Genomic DNA, 25,646 nt, shown 5'->3' on the forward strand with positions numbered 1-25,646 from the left:
TGGTTTATTCTACTCACAGGGAAAAGTGAAACTAAAACTGGATTACATGACACACTTCCCTTCTGGTGATGTCATCCTGCTATCCCTTAAAGACAAATTACAACATTCCCCCTTCTTTTTAAGATACTTTCCTAACCCTTCTAAAGTAGTATAACTATTTACAATACATGTTCATGTTTAGTTACCATTACATAGGCAAGTGGGCAATACAGCAGTCCCTTTTACGCTACTAGCTATCTATTATAAACAAGTTCATTACAGCTAGCTTTGGAATGCTCCCCTAGCATTGCATAGGCCAAATGAACATGGGGCCAGAGAACACCACAGTGGCTTGCATCATTAACAAGCAAGGAACTCACTCCAACTTATACTGACAAGATGCAATTTTATTAATTACTGCATTGCTGTCTGGATCACAAGATTACAGGTACACTCAATACTTAAATAGAAAGATCATATAGTCAGTCATCTTTCATATCACCCGAGGTAACTTGGTTGCCTTACTGAACCATCAGTTGCTGTATTCCTAATCAAGAACAGAGGCCATGTCAGTTTGGACATGGCTGTCCTCTCTTTACCTCTTACTCAAACATTTCTGGTTAACTGTTTGGCCTCAAATCAAGGAAAATTCTATTATAGTCATTGGAAGAGAAAATTGGGCAGAGTGTAAAATAAGCTTTACCCCATAACTTCCTTCATTCCATTTTTCCCACAGCCAAAAGGTCCATGGTATGAGGACATGAATGCTTAAAGAAGCCACACACATAGTGAATTGAGCTTTCTACTCTTTTCGACAAAAGGTTCCAGCATCTTAAAAATTGAGTGTTACGGCACAATGTCAAATCATTTACACGTAACACCCATGTTTAAAAATCATTGCTGGCAAATATTGACACAAAATGTTCCTGGGGCTGCTGAGCTCTTAAAGTCACAATTTCATTGCTCTTGTGGTTTTAGTTGCTTAACCTCTGTTGGCTTGTTTTGATCAGAACTGGCACATATTTTGTGAGCTAAAATGGCTCGCCAACAGCAGTGATTGTTATTCCTTAGGCTGGATATTGTGCAATCATTATCCTCCTTCATTAACTATTTTGCTAGAATGCAAATTCGCAGATTGCTCAGCCAACAATGTGCTAAAGCACAGTTTGTTATAGCTGATGTTTGAAAGAACTCTTGCATTGAAAATATTGATTCAAGTTAATTTTACTCTTTTGCCCCTAATAATTAGAAAAGGATCACTGACAGAAGCAAAAGAATATCACTTAGGCCAGAAGGATAAAATAAAATAACAGGTTAGGGTTTGAAACTGGAAAACCATATGCAATCGTTATCTGTGAAAATACATGAAGCATTTGCTGGTACCAGGTCTGCAAATGATCAAAGCAGTAGCTTGATTATAAATAATGATAAAATACTTTTGGGACATGCATCATTAATCAGAATTACAGTCATGATCAATTTAAACTAGAAACATAAGTAATTCCATCATCCTTTCTCTCTGCATTGTTTCCATGTATTCAGAGTCTCTATTTTCACTCAGTTTTAATTTATCCGTTTGTAGGGCTTTAAACACAGTGATTACTTCTGAATAATCAGTGTGACACCAAGAGTCACTTCCTCACATTAGCTAAAATTTGAGACAGTTAAGAGTCCTGCTCACTTACATCTCATTTTCCCCCCTCTTTTCCCCTTTGTATCAAGCTCCTAAGACACTATTTTTTTTTACAATAAATGTGCTATTTAAATGCATGCTTATTGTGATGCAGAATGGTAACAGCTGAGTCCAAACAGCAGCTCATCCATTCATCATCTTGGCTAGAACATTTATTTCTTAAACTATACTTGTACAAGAGCTACATATTTTATTGGTATGGGTATTTTTCCTCAAAGTTTAGGTGGGTAATCATCACACAATTGACAACCATAATTATAAAAAGGATACTAGATATGAAGTTCTTGAACACAACAAATGAACAAAAATCAAATAACTTATATATAGTATAGTCTGGTCAAAATGTAAATGACTAACAGTAACTGAAGGCCTTTATATTAAGAAACACAAAAAAAACCATGAATAGGGAATATGAAGAAAAATGTGATTTCTCTCCATACTCTAAGTCACAATTGTTTAAACTAATGTCTGGTAACAAACCAAGCAAGAACCACCCAAAGACAAAAATATTTATACTACTTTCTTCAGTGGATTTCTGACAAACTCCTTACTTACTTTCCCGAAGCTACATTATTTAGCTCTTGGTTCAAGTTATGATTTGCTCCTGTAATGCACATTTGAAAATTAATAGCAACCACTGTAATTACTCAAAACAATTTACTGAATCCCAGCAGTCTAAAATATAACATGAATCACAATTTGGTTTCTTCCAATTTCTGTAAATGATCTTGCATTGATTAAAGCAACAGCATCCCAAAGCCTATGTTATGAAAGCATCAACATCTAAAATGTATGAGTGCTGTTGAATACTTCAGCTGCCAAATATTTTTATCAAGTCTCCCACAATGAGCTACAAGTTAACATGACATTTGCAAATAATTCAAGAGTCCAATAAAAATTTGGAAACTAAGTTTCTTATCCTGAAGCATGTGACATGACTGCCCACACACACGCAGGTATGTTAGTATGGTTCTGTTGGTAGCACTTTCACTTGTGGATTCAAGTCCCACATTTAGGTTTAGGTACCTAACCTAGGATAGCACACAGTGCAAAGAACGGCGCGTTGTCAGAGGCAATGTCCTTTTGATGAGACACTGTGCTGGGTTTTTACGGTTGAAGTGGGAATTGGGAGTCAGGCCCTTTCCTGATGTTGCAATCCTACATCCTGAGAGGCCATGCCTGCCCACCGTATTTTTCATGCCCTGACTCAGCGACAAGCTGGAATTTGGGCCACAGCCTTCTGCGCTAGCATGGAGGCACAATCAGAGACAGAAATGGTGTTGGGCAAGGGAGAGGGTCCATTTGGTCTGGGGACCAATAAAAGGCCTGCCTCCGGTGTCATCTTGGTGTCGCAAGAAGCACAGGAAGCCACTGGAGAAGATCATATGTACATACGAATTAGGAGCAGGAGTACGCCACTTGACACTTCAAGCCTGCTTCATCATTCAATAAGATCATGGCTGATCTGATTGTAACCTCAACTCCATATGCCCACCTATCTCCAATAACCTTTCACCCCTTTGCTTATCAAAAATGCTGCAAGTTGACTGAACTTTGACCTGTGAATACTTACTGTCTTATCTGATATCATTGCTGACTAATAGATTGTTATCCCATAAAAGTTGGCCCACTATGAAAAGACCCTCTTGTGAGCTCCCAACCCATTACACAATCGATTGCTATCATGATTTGCTGCCTGTGAAGATCCAACATTGAGGGACCTGCTAGCCCAGCCTTTTGCTTTTCTCCTCTGCAAGTGGCTGCTCTCAGACATCTGAACATGTAGCAGGTCATAGCAATGCTTTCCAAATGTGCACTGCAGCCCAGCAGAGGTGCTACACTCACACTCAGATCTCAACCTGCAGCCCCTCATTGCTCCTCTCTGCCTGCAACGTCAAGCGAGGAGGCCAGGCACTGAGCACTTCCCTGGCTACTCCCAGCCTTACTTCAGACCAAGTTATGTGTGTCCAAGTTATCAAGCAGCTCCAGCACCTTACAAATTGCTGCAGTGTCAGCAATGCCATCTTGGCATTTGTACAGCAACACTGACGCCACTAGACCTCTATGTGTACACATTACTGATGTGTCAGGCCGCAAAACACCAACTCTTCACTATGTCATCCTGCCAAGCTAATGATGCACCAAGTATATGGACAAGACACATCCTGACCCATGTACCTTATCTACCCCAATGTCAAGATGGCTGAAAGTGGATATCCAGATGGGTGCAGTCCACAACGTAGTGGACCTAGGGGAAGCCGGCTATAGAACTAAAACCAGTAGCCCTCTACGTTTGAGAGGCCGCATCTGTTGAGAAGTTCACTAGGTCAACCACTTTTGCAAAGAGGGCATCTGTAACAACATGGAGGCTTCAGTGATCAGCTGGCTGGGATATCCCACAGAGGTTAGCAGCAGAACCCATGAGAAGAAACCATGGGTGAGAACTGAGGGCCACAATGATCTTCAGTTCTGATGGCACAGCTACTGCTGGGAGGTACTGGGGGCCAAAACTTCATTCAGGATGGCACAGAGGTCAGTCACTATCTCCCTGGACAGATGAAGTCTCCTCCAGTTCTGGCACTCCGATATCTCCAGAAGGTGAATCTGTTGTGGTACACACTGTGCTCAGGGTATTCTCTGCTTCTTCTCCTCCTCGGTGCTGGCTGCTGAGATTGTGTCTCTTGCTGCTTATGCAGCCTTGTCATAAACACTTTAGAAAATGGTTCATCTTTAAGGACTAAGAAGATTCTGGCAGAACATGTGCTTTTTTAAAAAGACATTGTCCCTTAAAGGGTTAATGCAAGGACTCTTTGCTTGCTGCTGTTCCTGGGGAAGGTAATTACAAGAAAAGATAATTAAGCAGTTGTAAAGAAGCTGGAAGCCTCTTGACCCCGGTGGACTGTTTACAAAAAAGTCACATGATCATTTATGACTTTGAAAATAAACCATGCCTTGAAAACAGTGTTTAAAAGCTGGTAACAAAAACAGAATTACCTGGAAAAACTCAGTAGGTCTGGCAGCATCAGTGGAGAATAAAAGAGTTGACATTTCGAGTCCTCATGACCCTTCAACAGAACTGAGTGAATATTAGGAGAGGGGTGAAATATAAGCTGGTTTAAGGTGGAGGGGCATGGGGGGAGAGAAGTGTGTGGGGGGGGGGTGGTGTGGTTGTAGGGACAAGCAAGCAGTGATAGGAGCAGATAATCAAAAGATGTCACAAAGGAACAAAGAGGTGTTGAAGGTGGTGATATTATCTAAATGAATATGCTAATTAAGAACGGATGGTAGGGCACTCAAGGTACAGCCCTACTGGGGGTGGGGTGGAAAGACTAGCAGGGTATAAAAGATTTAAAAATAATGGAAATAGGTGGGAAAAGAAAAATCTATATAAATTATTGGAAAAAACAAAAGGAAGGGGGAAGAAACGGAAAGGGGATGGGGATAGAGGAGGGAGTTCAAGATCTAAAGTTGTTGAATTCAATATTCAGTCCGGAAGGCTGTAAAGTGCCTTGTTGGAAGATGAGGTGCTGTTCCTCCAGTTTGCGTTGGGCTTCACTGGAACAATGCAGCAAGAACAGACATGTGGGCAAGAGAGCAGGGTGGAGTGTTAAAATGGCAAGGACAGGGAGGTTTTGGTCATTCTTACGGACAGATCGCAGATGTTCTGCAAAGCGGTCACCCAGTTTACGTTTGGTCTCTCCAATGTAGAGAAGACCGCATTGGGAGCAATGAATGCAGTAGACTAAGTTGGGGAAAATGCAAGTGAAATGCTGCTTCACTTGGGCCCTTGGATGGTGAGGAGAGACGAAGTGAAGGGGCAGGTATTGCATCTTTTGCGACTGCTTTGCAGTACACCTGCGGTCTGTCCGCAAGAAAGACCCAAACCTCTCTGTCGCTTGCTTTTGTTTGTCACGAGTGCACGTAATGAGTCGACCGGTGTTAGTCCTTTTGAGTTAGTTTATGGGCATGAGATGAGAGGTCCTCTGAAATTCATCAAGGAAAGGTTTTTAGAATGGAGGGTGAACATTCCATGGTAGATTATGTACATGAGCTCAAGTAGCAGCTTGCAAGCGCCTGCAATGTGGCTCAGGGACACCTTAACGCTTCCCAGTCAACCATGAAGAAATGGACAGACAAAGCATGCCAAGATCTGAACTTTTCAACCAGGGGACGATGTGTTAGTATTACGCCTTTACAGAGTGAACCACTAAAAGCACAATTCAGTGGTCCTTATGAAGCAGTGTAAAGGATTGGTACAGTTACTATTTGATTGACACCCAAGATCGCAGGAAAAAGAACCAGCTGTGTCACATCAATACATTGAAGCAATATCAGCGCCAGGAGGAGTATAAGCAAGTACAGGTATCTTAGGTGGCATGGACAGTGGAGGATAAAAGAGATAGTGAGTATGAGGCAGAAGGAGGCCTAATGAACCTCCTACTATCTGGTTAGTTAACACTGAAATATTAGGGAGATTGGACACCATGGGCAGAATTTTCTGCCTGTCAGGCGGTGAGCCCGACCTAATCTCCGGCGGGCGGGGAGCCGATCCCCACCGCCATTTTACGTGGGCGGGCCAATTGAGGCCTGCTCAGCATGACGTCCACCAGGAAGCGCTATGTGCTCCCTGTGCGGGGTGGGGTCCCTAAAAGCGAGTGTGCTCTTTCACGCATGCGCATAAAAGAACGCACATCTCCCTGCGGCTAAATGCTGCCTCAGGGAGATCGCTGACAGTTTTAAAAACGTTAAAAATAGAAAAGAAATCCTTAACATGTCCCCCTCATGTGACAATGAGATGGGACATGTTCATAAATAACACAAACTTTTTAAATCCCTACACGAAGCCTCATCCCGCCAGTGGGTGAGGTTTCATGTTTTTTCAGAAGCCCGCCGGGGGTCTTGGCCTGCCCGCCAGCCTTAAGATTGGACAGGACATTAATTGTTTCAATGATCCTGTTAATAGCCTCAATTGGCCATTCCCCCCGAAGTCATCCCATGTCATTTTATGCGTCGGCGAGCGGGCCCCGCCCCCAGCTCGCCGACGGCAAAATTCAGCCCCATGTTTTCATATTTAGATGCAGAACAGCAAGATCATCTAACAAGGCTTCTCACAGCAACTTTCCAGAGATGAATGAACCAAGTGGCAGCCAGTGTTCTTAATTGTGTGATTTAACTTGATGACGTACTGATATGTAGTGGAAGGACCACTTAAAACAATTAGAAGCTCTGTTTAGAAAACTACAGTCAACTGATTTGGTAATAAACCTTGACAAAAGTGAAAGCACGAGTAACATACCTAGGGCATATAGTAGGGCAAGGACAAGTGTTGCCAAGAACAGCAGAAGTACAGGCATCCGTGGAATTCCCTGCCTCTAAAACTAAGGAAAAGATCAGGAGGTATTTGGGGATTTGCGGGTTTTACCACAAATTTGTACCAAAATTCAGCACTTTAGCTGCTCCACTGACAGGTTTGCTACTAAAGAAAGCCAAGGTAGTGTGGTCAGGGGAGCGCCAAGCAGCATTTGAAAGGCTGAAAGCAATTTTGATCAATAAGCCTGTGTTGCCGGCTCCAAATTTCTCTAAACCCTTCAAAGCAACAATTGATGTTAGTAACCTGGGGATAGGTGCGGTCCTTTTACAAGACAATGAATCGGGCACAGAAAGGCCAATGGGATACTTTTCCAAAAAGTTAAATCGACACCAAAAAGATACTCCAAGGTGGAAAAGGAAACCCTGGGCTTGCCATTAACTCTTAAACATTTTGACTTGTATGTCCGCCATGGATACAGGAGACATTGGTATATACTGATCACAACCCCTTAGCCTTTATGGAAAAATTTAAAAACCAGAATGCCAGAGTATTTCAATGGAGTTCGTTATTACAATCTTCTCACTTAAAGGTTGTCCACAGTGGGGGGAAAAAACATTCAGTGCTTTGCTAGAATTTAACTTTGCTTCAAACTGTCTAAATGCCAAAATGATATAGAGAATAACTATTAGTTTTGCATGAAAAGTGAATGAGTGTGTGGAAGTGGTTTAATAATTATGTTTATTTTTTTACACTGTAATGAAACGCATATAAATATGATGTTTCATTTTTCCAAGGCATGGTCATGCACTTTAATCATGGAAAATGGTTCATCTTCAAGGGCTAATAACTTTCTGGAAGAATTTGTGTTTTTTAAAAATATGCTACCCTTTAAAGGGTTAATGCAAGGACTCTCTGGTTACTGTTGTTCCTGGAAAACACAGCATTTTACAAGAAAAGGTAATTAAGCAGTTGTAAAGAAGCTGGAAATCTCTTGATCCCAGAGGGCTATTTACAAAAGAGTCACATGATGGTTTATGACTTTGAAAATAAACAATGCCTTGAAAACTGTGTTTAAAAGCTGGCAGACTGTTTGCTTTGGAGAAGATAAGAAGGATCAACTGCTTGGGGAAAGAAGACAACAACTCTTGACACCAGTTCAAAGCAAAAAGTGAATGGAAGTTACTCTGAGTCATTCTACGTCCTGAAATAGACTGAGTGCAAGTTTCCTTGAAGTCCTCCTGAAAAGTAGTGCAAGAGTCAGATTGTTTCATGGACCAGTATTGAGAAACCAACCATATAACCCAAACACCATTTCAAGGACTCCATCTTTTATCCTTTTCCTTTGAACCTTTTGGCAGAATTCCTCTTTTTTGATGTTTGTATGTGCGCGTGAGAAAGAGTTCGAGGATTTATAAAGAGTAATTATTATGCTTTCATATTTCATACTGTATGTTAATAAGCTTTGCCTTTCTACTCAACAAGTCTGGTTTTATAATAAACTAATAATTTTGTTTTTATTGAAGAAACCTGGGCATTGAGTGGTTCTGAAATCAATTCTGAAATTGATAGCTCATGCTTGGCCGTATAGCGAGCTGGAAAAATCATTTAAAAATACATTGTGACCCATGGAGTAGTGGATCTAGAGACAGACAATGCATTCCTCCCATCTCGGTCCCAACGCCCTTCCCCATGGAATGAGGCTGCTGCTGAAACTGCTCTGCCTGAATGATCTGCAGGTGTGAGGGAACTGCACCTATATCCAGTGGCAGATTTCTGCTTGGAGGATAGGTTATTCATGCTTGCCTCAATGGGCTGATGCCCCATTGGTGGCAGATTTTTGGCCTGACTCTGTGTGTTCAGGGACCATCCCCTTCCTCCTCCAACTTCCCTTTAGCCTTTGCAGGATCTTCCGGGTCAAGGCAATGCAAAAGTGTTCTTACCTGCAAAGTCTTCTTACCTGCAAACTCTTCAAAGTTTACCCGCACTTCCAAGGGGCCTCCAGCCATGTTCCCGACTGCACTGAGCTGGCATGGTTCACACAAGCTTCCAAATCCCATGCGGCTCCATCAAAATACCAGATAACTGCTTCAGCAGTCCTTACAATGGAATTCCCGATGTCCACATTGTGTACATCAGGTGGCGACCCACCTTGTTTCCTCCACTGGTGAAAATGGCCAGCACCAAAAAGGGGAGTCGAATTTGTACACATGGGATCCCACCCATCTCTTTCTTTTGCCCGACTGACACAGTTCAGCCTCACATCTCAACAGGAAAATCCAGCTCATTAAGTCAAACACTTGCCTGTTTTGGTCTTTGGCTCTATTAATGCAGCGAGGTGTACTGCGTCCTTACCAATATTCCTCCCTCAGATATTGTTGCAGTTTATGGGATCTTGCTTTGTGCAGGTTTGGGAGGTGCTGCTGAAGAAACCCGGGACAGGATATTCCCCAAAGATGTAAGAACCTAACTGTCAGGGTCAAATGGGGGTCAGAAGCCCACACGATTGGGGGATCAGTCACCTGGCTGTGATTTTCCACGAATAAATCAATTGAAGGACAGAGGGTTATCTCTTAAGCCTGGAGATTCAATGGGAGGTTCTCCAGCTCGTAAGTAGTAAAAGCCTGCCTTTTCAGGCGAGAGAGAGAGGGCACCCAAAGATGGAGACACCCCCTCTCCAACTTCGTTAACATAAGGAATGTCTTATGAAGCCAGGGCTACCATCATGTAAGGGGGAGAATCCCTCCGCAGGGCGGTCTGTGGCTACAGCTGAAGCCAGGAATGTGGGGAGGGTCTCTAAGTATGCCTGGACCACTTTCCCTCTGGTCTGCTGCCAGAAGGCAGCCTCCAGGCAGCTTCAATATTCTCTGACATCTTCAGTGAACTGGGGGGCTGACTTGAAAATTTCAGTTAGCTTCTGACAATCAGAACTTTAATCGGCCTTTAACAGTGTGCAGCTCTGCTGCTACTCCCTCCCCGAAACTGACTCGGGAAATGGCCTAGGAATGTGACGCAGCTGGCATACCCACCCACTGCCATGGTGCCCCCCCAGATTGAGGCTTAAATGTTTAGACACCTGGCGAGTTGCTGTCGTGCATTCCTGTGGATAGCACACACTGAAGACATGGTGGAGGAAGTGGATTTCTAATATGGTGGATAGGTTGTCAATCAAGTGGGATGTTTTGTCCTGGATGGTGCTGAGCTTCTTAAGTCTTCTTGGAACTGCACCAATCCAGAAAAGTGCAGCATATTCCATCACATTCCTGTTTCATGCCTTGCAGATGGTGGGAAGGTTGTAGGGGCCAAAGGTGACTCTCACGCCACAGAATTCCTAGCCTTTGATCTAGACTTGTAACCACTGTATTGTGTGGCTGGTCCAGTTATGTTTCTGGTCAATGGCGTCCTCCCAAACGTTGATGATGGAAGATTAGGTGATGGCAATGCCACTGATTGGCAAGGAGAGGTGAGTTTTGTTGGAGTTGGTCATTGCCTGGCACTTGTTACTTGCCGCTAATCAGCCCAAGCCAGAATGTTGTCTGGATCATGCTGCATGTGGGCATGGAATGAGGAGTTGCAATTGGAACCAAATATTGTGCAATCTTTAGTGAATATCTCAACGGCTGACCTTTATGATGGATGCAAGTTCATCAATGAAACAGCTGGAGAAGGTTGCGCCTAGGACACTACCCAGAGGAACTCTTCCAGTGATGTCCTGGGGTTCAGATGGTTGTGGGGTGGTTGGAGGTCAATTATCTTCCTTATGCTAGGTCTGAGTCCAGTCAGTGAAGAGCTTTTCCCCGCCAATTCCCACTGACTTCAGTTTTACTAGAGGTCCTTGGTGCTTCACACAGTTAAACGCCACTTTGATGTCAAGGACAGTCATTCTCACCTCAGCCCTGGTATTCAGCTCATTTGTACATATTTGATTGAAGATCGTAATGAACTCTGGAACTGAGTGACCCTGATGGAACCCAAACTGAGCAGTGAGCAGTCCATTTGTGAGTAAATGCCATTTGATTGATGTTAGAATGCCTCACTTACCAGATTAATCAGACCTTTATACATTTTTAGAACTGAATGTAATGTGTATGAGTTTGTTGTTTTCTTTAATTTTCTTACAGACTGATGGTGAGAATTTAAAAGATTTATCCACATTGGCTATGCATTTTTTATATTTTTTAAATTGAGCTTAAGATTACTTCTTTAGATGCCACTATTTATTTATTCTATTTATCTGAGCATTTATGTTAATTTCTATAATTGGTTTTTGTCACTTTGATATTATGTGCATATATATATATATATATATATATTGAAGGGTAAATGATCAGCCACAGGTTTCTGTGAGACAATGCAAGGCAGAACTTGGTGTGGTTCCTGAATCTCAGCTGTTTCACCCAATTCTAATGGAAACGGCAATACATGGAGCAGAAAAACAGCAATTTAAAAATCAATCAAATGTTAGCTATGACATCTTGGGCCCAATTTTAATTCTGTGCAAGTGGGTAGGTTTTGAGTTCGCTAAAATCTCACTTCTTGTATCTAATGAAAAAGGATTATACTATTTAACTGGAGATGAATCTAACTTTCTATTCTAGTTACTAAAGCCACCCTACAGAAATCTTAATTTGAAAAAAGGTGCTCTTACTGGGAAAGCAATTGCCACTTGTTAACTAATCTAAAAATTACTAGTAATGAGTGCCCTTCTCTTTATAGTAGTTATATTCTGTAACCCACAGTTTTTGCAATATGGACACTCCCTACTGTTTAAACTGAATTATCTTCCTAACAGTGTTATACAAATTGAACCAACCAACAAGGTTAACAGGGGTTTAAGATATGCATTCGGAATGGAATTCTGCGTGGATAAGCCATGCACTTATGAGTGTTCTAATGCGACAAAATTCCTATGGCAGCTTAAGTGAGATATAAAGCAAAGTAGCACCTGTGCACTTAAGCAAAAATTGCTGAACCGCTGAAAACTACAAACAGCTAGTGATATCAAGGGTTACATTTATACACAACATTTTGTTTTACTCATAATCCATCATTCTGACAGTTCAGCTACATTAACTACCTAAACAGGTGTTACCATAAATATTCAGTGACCCCCACCCTTCTGGTCAACTTGATTAATAGATATTTGTCTTCAATACTTTTGTCCAAGCCTTGCAACTTCATTTACTGAAACTTGCACCTGGATTAAGCAATTTATGCTGAGATGGCCTGTTAAGTTTTTTTTTCTAGTTTTCATTTCTGCTCTTCTCATCAAAAGGCATTTACTGGACTCCAAAGGTACCAAGCACTCTCCAGTACCTTACTGACATGCCATTCTTTATCTGTGTTTTGACAGTGTGTCAGTCGACACTGCAACTGAGGTGAGGGGCGGGGAGGGGGGTTTGTGGTGGTGGTGTTAATAAGACAAAGGGAACAAACTAAAAAAAAAATAAACATCACAGCTGTTACCAATTTTGCCTCTAGCTATCATAGGCAGGGATCAAACCTGTGACCTTACTCGTATTCGTAGCTCAGCTATTCTGTGAATATCTATTGAACCACTAGGAAAGCCCTGTTGGTATTATCTAAACAAAATGGATTAACCCCTCCCTCCATGGCTCTGTATTATGAAACTGTGTCAAATTCAATGAAATAAATTGGGATAAGAGTTGTTGCCAGAAGTTTGTAATAATGTAATTTGATTGTTACACTTAGTGAAATCAGCATCCACTGGCCAATTTAAACATCTTAAATCTCAATAAAATTACTCAAAGATGATATTAATCTACATTTAATTTTCCACCACACTCTCTTGCTTTTAACAATCACAGAAGTCAATAAATAGCCTTGTAGAAATCAGTAAACTGAATAAAGTTGGTGTTATTCAATAAGAACGTTCTTGGAATTGAATCATAAACAATAATTAGAACCTACTTTCTTGGTCAACACAATGTGCAATTAAAAGAGAATAAATACAGTTATATTTAATAGAGCTGTTCTCATATTATTGAAGGCTCCTGGCTGTTCTCCCACATTCTACCCTCCGTAAACTTGACATCATCCAAAACTCTGCTGCCTGTGTCTTAACTCACAATCAGATCCTATTCACCTACCATCCCTGTGCTCACTGATCTACTCTGCCTCCCAGTCAAGCAACATCTTGATTTTAAAATTCTAATCCTTGTTTTCAAACCCTTCTATGGCCTCAACCCTCCCTATCTCCTCCAGCCCCACGATCCTGAGATATCTGTGCTTCTCAACTAGAGTCTATTGAGCATCCCCAATTTTAATCACCCACCATTGGTGGCCCTGCTTTCAGTTACCAAGGACCTAAGCTCTGGAGCTCCCTTCCTACACTTCTCCACCTCACCTTCCTCCTTTAAGGAACTCCACAATGCCCATTTCTCGGCCAAGCTGTGGATCATCTGACCTAATATCTCCTCACTTGGTTCTGTCATATTTTGTTGATAATGATCCTGCGAAACGCATTGGGGCATTTTATGTTAAAAGCATGGTATGAATGTAAATTGTTGCTGTTGTTTATAGGTTTCCTTTATTTAAGTCAGTAGATTTAAATCTTTTTGGCATGACTTCTGAGTCTCAGTTACTCAAAACAAAGAATGTTTTCATTGCAAAAAATGTTATTATGGCAACAGAAACAGTTTGTTAGTTCAATACAAATACAGAAAATGAGATAAATCTGATGACCTAATGGTAGAGCCACTTAGAAAACGTATGTCTTAAGTGAGATACGTTTACGTACTTGAAAGCTAGATACAATGGTGAGAAGAGATTTTTTTAAAATGTGAAAGGAGATGCTTCCTGATATTTCTTCTCCATGAAAACAATGCAAATTATCTGGGACATTTAAGGATATGGCTATGTAAAAGAATCTCTAATCTATAGTCAAGGATAACATTTTCGATCACATATTATAAATTCTTTCATAAGTTATTTAGTAAAGTGATGGTGCTTCCGCATTTCAGGTGATTTAGAAACCAACAATAGAGTCTAATTTTCGTTACCTACAAGCCTGTAGCACCCATTATAATTGAAAGTAATAACAAATGTAGTTATGAATGGAACTGCCAATATTTTACTACCAAGTTCCTGTTCTCTCAAACATATGTTATTGCACTGTCCTTTTCTGAAGCTTGTACTCAAAATAGGTTTCTTGGGGAAAAAAATCCCCTCTTTAGATCCTCAAGCACATCATGCACAATTAACCTAAGGAGGTATGCAGGCTATATCCCAGCATTAGACAATGTCACTCTCAGAGATTAGGCTGAGCCATTCACCTATTTCCTTTTCATCTTCCCTCAATTCTTCAACTCTATTAGCAAAATTGAGACTGAGAGATCACTATGTGAGGGATTATGGATACAGGTTGCATTCTGGAGCACAGAATGTAACACCATACATTTTTTTCACCACCATGCCTATTTCATTTTAGAGTCCAATTTCTCTTACAATTTTGACTCAAATCTGCTCATATCCTTCAAAAAAGATAAGAATTCATGATTTTTTTCCTGCCGTTGCAAATGATGTACCTAAACATAGGATTAAAATTTCAAAAAGGTCATATATGCTCAGAGGTTTTCTTTGGCGTGGAAATCCTCATTCGTACTCATCAGTAATTTTCTGAAACTTAGTATCCTTATAAAACCAAGTCTTAGCTCTCGCTCTGATATTTCTGGCTGGTGGATAAATTTGAGATAGTAATAGTCAAGTGTGTAAAGTGCTTTCTGGGCACTTAGTGATGCAAGGCGTTAGCACGCTGCCTTTCCAACTCTGGGAATTGGCTCAACCTCAAATCTAATGAGTTTGCAACCTACATGGGTTCCAACCCTGAATGACTAGATGCTACTCACGGACTAATAAAAGCAGGACCAAGAATTTTCCTGTAATTAAATGAAAATTGATAATCTCACTCAGACAGGTAATGAGTATAGCTGGTGTGGGAATGGAAACTGTCACACTGGTGAAGTGAAAATAGTTTATGGAGTTTAGGTTAATTCACATTGCTAGAGCAAAGTACAGAGAATATCACTGTGACATGGATACATCCAATACAGGCACTAGACATCAAAAATGGAACAGGAATTCCAAAATGGATATCAAATACTAATATCATCTTGAGGAAAATTATAAAAGTTTAAAAAATCCAGAAACTACTGGCTTGGTCCTGAGATCTGTTGCAGATTCTTAAGCTGCCACAAAATTAAAATGGTGTTTATTTTTTAAGACGCCATGTTGGGATGAGCAAATAAAGCTCAATGAAATAAAAGACAGTGCCACCTCCATTCCAAGAATTCAGGATGAATGGTGAGGAAATGGAATTCCACCCCCCCACCCCCCCACTCGAAATCCTGTGAAACCATTTCAGTATTGTAAAAAGCGGGAATTCAGAATTGCATGTATCGTCTGTTACTGCTTCCACGTGTCGTTGAGCATCACTATATAATTTTTCATCTTTTGAAACCTTTGACCCTTAGTTAACAATGTCTAACCTGCAATGTTATTGATTTGCATGGCACAGGAATACATGCAATAAAAGATAAAATAAAAAACCTTTCCCATTCAAACTAATTTAAAGCTTATTTTAACATCCTTGATAACTTATCCCTAGATGTTCTTCATTCCTGCACCAATACAGTAATTCCTCGTTGAATGTTATAGATGCATTCCTGAAAAGTGCAACTTGAAACGAAACTAATCAGATTTTCCCATTGCAGCCAATGCAAAACTTTAGCTAGATTCTGTAGGACCTTTCCAGTTAGAAAAAAAACAGTAAAAAATTATACCCTGCCTGTTTAAATACTGTACATTGCTGAATTGCTATATCTGTAAACAAGATAACTTGGAAAATAAAATAAATTTAAAAACAGAAAAGAAATATGGTAGCTCTTTCTACTTATCGCCCGCTCGCTGCTTCTTTGTTCCTCACCTCTCCTGCTCCCCAACACTCCCACTTGCCACTGATTGTACTCCCCAAGCTTCCCACTGGTCAACCCTCCCACTCCCCAAACTTCTCACTCACCGCCGATCACCCCCTTCCACCCTTCGGGAGGAGGGTTGGCTGGCTGGAGAAACCAGTCCAAAATAGATCACGCGGTCCAATGTCACACCCGGTTCTAAATGACATTAATGCAAATCTACACGCTAAACGTGAATACTGGCCCCATTAAAAGCACAAAATAAAATTGAAACAACTTAAAACGGGGCAATTTAAAGCAAAGACTTACTGTATTTCTAGATTTTTTTGATGATCAGTCAAACGTGTGAAATAATTTTGCGAGTAAACAATCTTCACCCTGATAGCCCCAAACTTAACAGTGTAGAATATGTTGACTAGTACTGGTGTGTATTATTGTATGCAATTTTGGTTCCACTTCTAAGATAATAACGCCCATGTTTATGGACAAACTAAATGATGCATATCCACCAGAATTGCTCAATGTCTCCATCTGTTAGCTATATAAGGCATATCACTGTAGCAGATTTACAATAACAGTAGCAACTTTTATTTATAATTCACCTTCAACATAGTAACACGTCCCAAGGTGTTGCACGTAAGTAGTATCAAACAATATTTGACATTGAACTATGTAAAGAAACGTCAGGGCTAATGACCAAAGGCTTGATAAAAGAGGTAAGTTTTAAAGAGCATTTAGAAAGATGAAAGAGAAGCGAGGTGAAGAGGTTTATGGAGTGAACTTCAGAGATTAGGGCCTGGGCAGCTGAAGGCAGTGATCTTACTGAATGGCACAGGAGGCTCCATGGGCCAAATGGCCTACTCTTGCTCTTATCTTCTATGATCTTATGAAAATCACAGATGCCCATGAGGCCAGAATTACATGAGCGCCAATATCTCGGAATGTTGTGGGGCTGTAGGAGATTCCTGAGATGGAAAGAATGAGACCATGGAGGGATTTGAAACTAAGGATGTGAATTTTAAAACCAAGGTGCTGCATGACAGTGCTCCAATGTGCATCAGCAAGCACAGGGGTGAGGGGTGAACGGAGCTTGGTGTGGTTTGGGACGTAGGAGGTCATCGTTTGGGTGACCTCAAGCTTATGAGGGTAGAATGAAAGAGACCAGCCAGGAGTACATTGGAACAGCCAAGTCTAGAGGTAACAAAGGAATGAATAACGAACGAGGGTTGCAACAGCAGAGGAGAAATTGGGCGATATTACCGACATGGAATTAGGTGGTTTTTGTGATGGCACGAATTTGTAATCAGAAGCTTACCTCAGGGCCAAATATGACACCGAAGTTGAGGATGGTATCGTTCAGCCTCAGACAGTTGCCAAGGAGGGGTAGAGTCGGTAGCTAGAGAATCAAATTTGGAGCAGGGACTGAAAACAATTTTTTCAATATTTAATTGAGGGAAATTTCCACTCATCCAGAATTTGGTGTCGGACAAACTACCTGATAATTTTGTAACGGTGGAGGAATCGAGAAAGGTGGTGGTGGTGAGCTAGAGCTGGATGTTGTCAGCGTAGATGTGAAAAGTAACATGGTGCTTTTGGATGATGTCACCAAGGGGCTGCCTGTAGATGAGAGCAAAAGGAGGGGGCCAAGGATAGATCCTTGGGGGACATCAGAGGCAACGGTGCGGGAGTAGGGAGAGAATTGTGAAAAACTCCTGAACACATTTTCTTTCTACAATGCCAAATTAACCAAACCTTAAGTTAGAGAAACAAAGACACTTAGATGTGGGGAAGAAGGTGAGTGATGCAAGGATGCTATATAATGTATTTATATATAGAAGGCATATGGAAACACATGGATAAATACGATTTAGGCTATTTGCTTACATGAAGGGTAAAGGCCAGCAGAGATTGGTTTTGGACAAATAGCTTGTTTCCGTGTTTCAACATCAATGTATTTAGATTCCTGTCCATATGACAAAGAGATGACATGCCTAAAGTGTAGAACTAAATTATTAACTCAACCAAGAGAGGAGAAAACATACTTACCCCACCCATTGTTATTCCATCAATAAGGGCTACGTATGGAATCTGGCAGTTTCCTAAAGGAAATATTGAGTTATTTTTTCAAATCTTTGATCAAGTCTTTTTTTTAGACTATTAACAGCAAGCTTCTCACATTATTTCATTTGGACTTAAAACATGAAACTAACCATAGATATGCATCAACCATTCCCATATTGCGCTCAAGAAGTTGTGATCAAGTACAATCTTCAAGTGAAACAGCGTAAGAGAGTAGGGGTGAGGGAGGATATTGCACCGGAACAAGCAGGCAGATTAGATAGTTTAAAGAAACAGACCTAATCTTTGTTCTTTGTGTTCATGCTACATAAAACTGTTGGGTTGAAGCTGTAATAAATCCACCTGAGAACATGAAGATACAGGCACCTTCCTACCTCTGGACAAAGGAGGAGAATAAAAAAAAAGATTTCTAGCAATTAGCTACCTCCCAGAGCTCAGCAGAAAAGAGATAGAAAGCCCAGAGAAAGGTTAATTTGTCTCAGCTCAGGAATAACATAAGAATGGTCAAAGTAGCAAAGAACCAGGAGAATAGTGATGGAGAAAATGCATAAATAATAGTCCTTTCAGACTATTTTAGCAGGAGACTAATTATCGTGTTCTGGTTTACATACCAATTGCATTATTTAGAATATACTCTTCCTTGAAGAAATCTTCTGCCAATCTGTCTCCAACTTTTCCTGCCTCCGTAACAGCTAAATAGGAAACAGTGAAAGAAGCCAGGAAGTCAAGGACTTAATAAATAGAGACACAAAATACACACTTAGCCTTCATTCAGTCAAGGAGTTCTGGTCCTGTCTTCTAGTACAAAATACAAATTATAGAGGAGATCTAATCCCCAACAATTGTAGCTGAATACAAAGCCATTGACTGTTGGATCAATTTACATTTTTATTAATCTCTGTAATGCCACTAATGTAGAAGCTGTACAGAAGCTATGCTTTATTGAACAAGAATATACACATAAAAAATTCTGCTGTTTCAGTGATATAACTGGAGATGAGTGGCTTGGGATAAGCGCTTTCTGGATGATGGGAACAAAAATGCTTCCAGCAGCAGCTACACAACATTGGAATCAAATACATTAGCGCAGTCTGCAATGCTTTTTTAAAATAGGACAGCCAGCTATGGCACCATAAGTGTGTGGCCACAGTTGGATCTCATAGGGAGTTGCTAATAGGGCTTGGTACAATAAAGTCAATAGAGAATTAGTCAGCTGTGATTTTGCAGTTATAACTGACTGATGATCATTAACATAGACCACTACTATAAATACATTGCACTCAACCTTGCTTGCACATTAAACATGGCACTGTACAAAAATTCTAACAATGCTATGTAAAAAATACAAAATAAGTTTAGGCCTACACTTACCTCTAATATCACCACCAGCACAGAAAGCCTTTTCTCCAGCTCCTTTAATGATCACTAATGAGGTTTCATTGTCTTGCTCCCATTTCTGCCACAAAAAAAATCAAGATGAATTCGGAAAGGTGGAATATTAATTTGACCCATTAAACAAACTGCTCGAAGACCAGTCTATAATTGGTTCAATACAGGTCACACTCATTATTACATCCCATCTCTTGAACACAAATCATTGATCCCCATCCCCAGGCTTTGCATGCAATCTGCAAGTGAACTGGCAGTAAATGACAAAATCAATCAAGTGCTGACACACATTCATTAACCATCTCTGCTGCTCTGATCAGTGGCTGTGGACCCCATCACCGTTACAGAGCCACCCACATTCAAAGATGAAACAACAGGTTTAGCACTACAGCACCGTGAAGCACAAATATACAACAATGCCCATGTACCCATACACAACACCTTTACGATTTTTGGAGATATCTTTGTAGTTAGACCCATAGCCCGTTTGGACCTCCACTGTTTGTAGATTTGCACCATTTAAAAAGTACCCTGTTCTATCTTTTTTAGGTCCAAAGTGAATGCTGTTACATTTACCTATGATTTTTGCCATGCCAGTAGGCGAAGGTGCGAAGGTGGAGTCCAGATACTTTCAGAGAATGGTTAGGAGTGAGGTGCAAATTATTCACGACACTTGTAGCATCTGACTCAAGAATTAGACCATTGAAGGCTATATGCAGATCACTTGCTTTATCCAATGATAAAGAAGTAGTACATGGAATTAAATATTGGGAAGATTGAAGCCATTGTTTTCGGTCACTGATCCAAAATCCGTTCCTTAACTACTGACTACATCTTTCTCACTGGTAACAGTCTGAGATTAAGCCAGTCTGGGAATTAAAGCAAGTAAGGGAGGTGGAAAAGTAGAGGAGTCATAGAGAAAATTCTGAGCCTTCAGATGAAAATGCACAGGAAACCAGAATCAGAGGGATAAAAAGAAAGGAGAGACCGGTTGTAGTACTGGAGAAAGTTAAGATGAAGGTGCTCAATGCTACAAAGGGGTTTAAACACAGAATGCAGATTTCACATTTCAACTTAGGAACAAATGTAGGTCATTTAGCCCCGCTGCTTGTTCCGCCATTCAATAAGATTATGTCTGATCTGCATCCTAATGCCATACCCTTTAAAAGCTTGAGATAACAAAAATCTTTCAATATCAGAAATAAACATTCGCTTGGTAGTATAGAACTTGAATATTATTGAAAAGAGAAACACATTGCAGAAGCTTTTCATTTTGCACGCATCAAGGCGAACGAAAAAATACCAAATTTCAAACAATCGCAACAATTTATACTACACAAGAAAAGGGTGCGGACTGGTTGGCAAATCGACTCGTGTTTGTCCTGATGCATGCAAAACACAAAACATTGTTAATACATCTCCCTTTTCAGCAGCATTCAATGTCAGATATAAAAATTACAATTGATCAAGCATGAAGAAGTGCTCCAAACTTCTACCACCCATTTTATGTTGAAGCATTTCCTAATTTCACTCCTGAAAGGGAGACTATGCCCTGCATTCTTACACTCCCCAACCTGCCAAAATAGGTTCTCTCCATCGAACCTTTTTGTTTCCCATAAAATCTTGAAAACTCAATCACTGCTTAACCTAAATTCTGGTGAAATCAACCCTAGTCAACTTGTAATTCAATCCCGCAGTCCAGGCATCATTCAGGTAAATCTATGCTATACTCCCTCCAAGGCCAATATATCCTTCCTAAGGTATGGTGTCCAGAACTGCTTTCAGTACTCCAGATATGGTCTAATTAGGGCTTTGTGTAGCTGCAGCATAAATTCTACCCCCTTGTATTCTCGTATGCAGATACAAAGGCCAGTACTCCATTAGCCTTGTTGATTATTTTCTGTACCTGTTCATGACATTTTAATGATCTTTGTAGTTAGACCCATAGCCCGTTTGGACCTCCACTGTTTGTAGATTCGCACCATTTAAAAAGTACCCTGTTCTGTATTTTTTAGGTCCAAAGTGAATGCTGTTACATTTACCTACCCTAAAATTCATTTGCTACAGTTTTGTCCATTCATTCAATCTATCAATATCACTTTGTAATTTTATGTTTCCCATATACACTGCTTACAATACCACCTACCTTGCTGTCATTAAATTTAGATATGGGGATTTCTATCCCATCGTCTAATAAAAACTGTGGAGTCGGGGCCGAGATGGTGACATAGTGGGACCTGTGCAGGACAGAATACTGGCAGCAGAGCTTTCGAACTAACTGAACTTTACAGACAGTTGGACTGAAGAGGTCAGGGACGTTATGCATGTGGAACTGATGGTCTGGTTCAGCCTGTGACAGGGAGCCGAAGGGGCATGAAATCGGTGGCGAGGGTACGAAGCTTGAAGACCAAGACTAGATGCTTCAATTTAAATTGTCATGAAATATGTAAACTTTATACATTGTCAAAAACAAGAGATTCAAACTGATAACAGATCAAAATGGCAGGTTTTCTGAAGTGATTTGTATTTGCTAACTTTGACATCCCCATATCTGTCAGGTAGATGTGTACTGTAACTGACTAACCAATCATATCATGTCACCACTAACTAAAGCTATTAGACAGAGCCAGGTAAATTTAGCATTACATTCCCATTATTTCTCAATTACTTCTGCCCAATTTAGAAATGAATTACAATATGTGGCTACTGTACAATTGATATCTACATCACCGTTAGACTGTCTTTTTAATACGAAATAATATACAACTGGGCAGTACGGTACTGCAGTGGTCAGCACTGCTGCCTCACAGCTCCAGCGACCCAGGTTTGATCCTGACCTTGGGTGCCCGTCTGCGTGCTGCTTGCACATTCTCCCCATGTCAGTGTGGGTTTCCGCCAGGTGCTCTGGTTTCCTCCCACCGTCCAAAGACATACTGGTTGGGTGGATTGGCTACGGTAAATTGTCCCTCAATGTGTGTGTCTGTGTGTGCCCTGTGATGGGCTGGTATCCTATCCTGGGTATAGCCCGCCTAGCGCCTGTTGCCTGCCCGGATAGGCTCCAACTCCCCGTGACTCTTGATTGGATGAAGCGGTTCTGCAAAAGTGAGTGAGTGATAGTACACAACTTCTCTTTCTTCCAATTTAATCCCTAACACTATGTGTCATCCAAAGGCTGAAGTTTTATGCTTGGGTCTACTAACAAAGTTACCTTCACATTTGAAAATGATATAAAATTAGAATTTTCCCATTTTGCTCAAATTTTGACACAGACTTTCTCAACATGAATATTATAGATCACAGTGTGAAGAAATCGCAACACTGCGTCTTAAACAAGCTTGTTTTTTTAAAAAAAATGTATTCTCTCATAGGGTGTTGATGCCACTGGCTAGGCCAGCATTTGTTGCCCATCCCTAATTGCCCTTGAGAAGGTGATGGTGAGCTGCCTTCTTGAACCACTGCAGTCCATGTGGTGTAAGTACACCCACAGTGCTGTTAGGGAGGGAATTCCAGGATTTTGATCAAGTGACAGTGAAGAAAACATGATATAGTTCCAAGGATGGTGTGTGGTGTGGAGAGGAACGTGGTGCTCCCATTCATCTGCTGCCCTTGTCCTTCTAGATGGTAGAGGCAGGGCACAGGAGAGACATCATGGGCCCTTGTGCTCTCTTGTTTCTCAGTCACTTATCCATGCCCCCCTTGAACTCCCCCTCAATCATGCATGTTACTTCATCCCCCCACTTTCAAGATTCACCAATCACAGAAAGGTCCGGGTAAAATAATAATGCCCATTGTTGGCATCCAGTTACAAATATCGTCTGATATATGCAGCATAGGTCATTAATATTAAGAGCAGCAACAATATAATAGTGTTAGTTTGTGTGCGCTCTATAGGTGACTGCACTGTGTCTATTAAAGAAAAGAGAGTACCAATTTTATCTTATAGCATCGTGCAATATTATTAACTTGACAGGAAGATATCCCATTTGCTATTTGCAACACTGTGCAGATGATAACATTGATTTTGATGACTGCCTCATTAAAATGTTCTGCACATTGCAAAATATCTATATGGTGAAAGTGAATTCATATTTGGGAAAAAGATTCAATATTTGCAACCCAGATTGCAAGAAAACCTTTCAGGTTTAGTTTATACATTTTGACTACCTGTCCTGCAGAGAAAAGACCAACCATCTCTGCGCTGCAGCTCAGATTATTTTACTGTAGAAGGGAAAGATGGAGGAGGGAAGAAGAGAGGGGACAGTCCCATTCATTTACTGCTGCCTGAGCTCCCTCGTCCCTGGACAGAAGTGGCCAATGAGGTGGCTCACCACTAAAGAACTTCCCATTATATTAAGCATTGGACTTGCCTGACAATTGAGAAAATTAGTTCAATTCCCAATTAGTTGTGAAGTTGTGTGTCACAAAAGTATACCATCAGTGACTTCCTTTACATGCCCAACAAAGAATAAGGCTGCATTACTGCTTTTTTAAAAAAGATTTCTACACATGCTGTGACTCTTGAGGCACACCATTAATATATTAAACGTCACCACTTACACCCCAAATTGTCCATACATTACACAGTGACAACATGCAAATTTGCTCTATCCATCTGCTCACAGCTTCCCCCTCCCACTGGGACCAGAAGACAAAGGGAGTGAGGGGAATCCGCAACCCTAGGATTGGCTCCCAAGGACCGGTCACTGCCTCAGGTTCAGGGTCCGGCCCAAACAGATTCTCCTGCGCTGCTTCAAGCCCACTCCAGCTTTTCCTCTCTTGTCTCTTTCTCTTACCTCCTCTCCTCCTCCACCAATGCCCCCTATACACCTGTCTCCCTACACCCTCCCCTCTGCTTTTGTTTGATTCTTTCCTGCTTCTCTCAGGCTCAGCTTTTCTTCTCTATCTCTCTCTCTCTCTCTCCCCCTCTCCTTACAATACTGATCTCACTATATGGAGTGGAAACCTGGCAGTAGCAGCAATAAAAACAACGGAGGAGGAGGAGCAGGCGGCTGTGCTGGATGTCCAAAATGTGTTGCAGATCGACCAGGATCAGCTCCTGCTGCTCAGTCTGGACAATAACGAGAACTCCATTTAGAAAAGTGAGCTAAGGAAGAAGAGTATCAACATGACCAAGTGCCCGTGCCGAGCTAAGATTATGTAGCAGAGATCATGGGTCTGGGAAACCTCCCCGCCACCACCACCTGCCCAACCCTAACAAGGGCATGGGTCCCGGTACACCTTATGCACCCCCTCTTCCCTAGACCCTGGGTAGAAGTCATGAGTTTGGAAGGTGCTTTGGTGATATCCTGCAGTGCATCTTATAAATGGTACGTGCAGCTACCACTGTTCGTCGGTGGTGGAGGGAGTGAATGCTTGTGGATGGGGTGCGAATAAAACAGGCTGCTTTGTCCTGGATGGTGTTGAGCTTCTTGAGTATTGTTGGAGCTGCACTTATCCTGGCCAGTGGAGACTTTCCATCGCACTCCTGACTTGTGCCTTATAGATGGTGGACAGGCTTTCATGTGATGAGTTATTCACCACATGATTCCTAACTTCTGACCTGCTCTTGTAGCCACAGTATTTATATGGCTCATCCAGTTAAATTTCTGGTCAGTGGTAAACCCCAAGATGTTGATAGTGGGGGATTCAGCAATGGTAATGCCATTGAATGTCAAGGGGAGCTGGTTAGATTCTCTCTTCTTGGAAATGGTCATTGCCTGGCACTTGTGTGGTCTGAATGTTGACCAGTTCTTGCTGCACATGGAAACAGATTGCTTCAACATCTGAAGAGTCACAAATGGTACTGCACATTGTGAAATGATCAGCAAACATTCCCACTTCTGACTTTCTGATTTAAGAAAGGTGATGGAGCAGATGACAATGGTTGGGCCTAGGATACCACCCTGAGGAACTCCTGCAGCAATGGCTGAAATGACTGACTTCCAACAACCACAGCCATCTTCCATTTGCTAGGTATGACTCCAATCAGTGGAGAGTTTTCCCCCTGATTCCCACTGACTTCAATTTTGCTAGGGCTCCTTGAGGCCACACTCAGTCAAATGCTGCCTTAGCAAAGGGCAGTCACTCGCACCTCACTTCTGGAGTTCAGCCCTTTTGCCCATTGTTATTGCATGCCAAACAGCGGAAGCAGCATGTGATAGACAGAGCTAGGCGATCCTACAACCAATGGATCAGATCTACAGTCCTGCCACATCAACTGGTGAATGGTTATGGACAATTAAACAACTAACTGAAGGAGTCAGCT

General features: G+C 41.3%; 1 protein-coding gene across 3 annotated transcripts in view; it reads right to left on the reverse strand.

The window, feature by feature from the left end:
- hibch (3-hydroxyisobutyryl-CoA hydrolase) overlaps positions 1-25,646 on the reverse strand; it is a 187,105-nt gene that overhangs the window by 142,257 nt on the left and 19,202 nt on the right. For all 3 annotated transcript variants that reach the window (XM_041200215.1, XM_041200216.1, XM_041200214.1), the window contains 3 exons: positions 19,364-19,448; positions 18,604-18,684; positions 17,960-18,012 (listed from right to left, as the gene is read on the reverse strand). In XM_041200215.1, coding sequence (XP_041056149.1) covers positions 17,960-18,012; positions 18,604-18,684; positions 19,364-19,448 — 219 coding nt within the window. The remainder of the gene's footprint in view (positions 1-17,959; positions 18,013-18,603; positions 18,685-19,363; positions 19,449-25,646) is intronic.

Source organism: Carcharodon carcharias, chromosome 12, assembly GCF_017639515.1.
Source record: "Carcharodon carcharias isolate sCarCar2 chromosome 12, sCarCar2.pri, whole genome shotgun sequence".
NCBI classification, from domain to species: Eukaryota; Metazoa; Chordata; class Chondrichthyes; order Lamniformes; family Lamnidae; genus Carcharodon; species Carcharodon carcharias.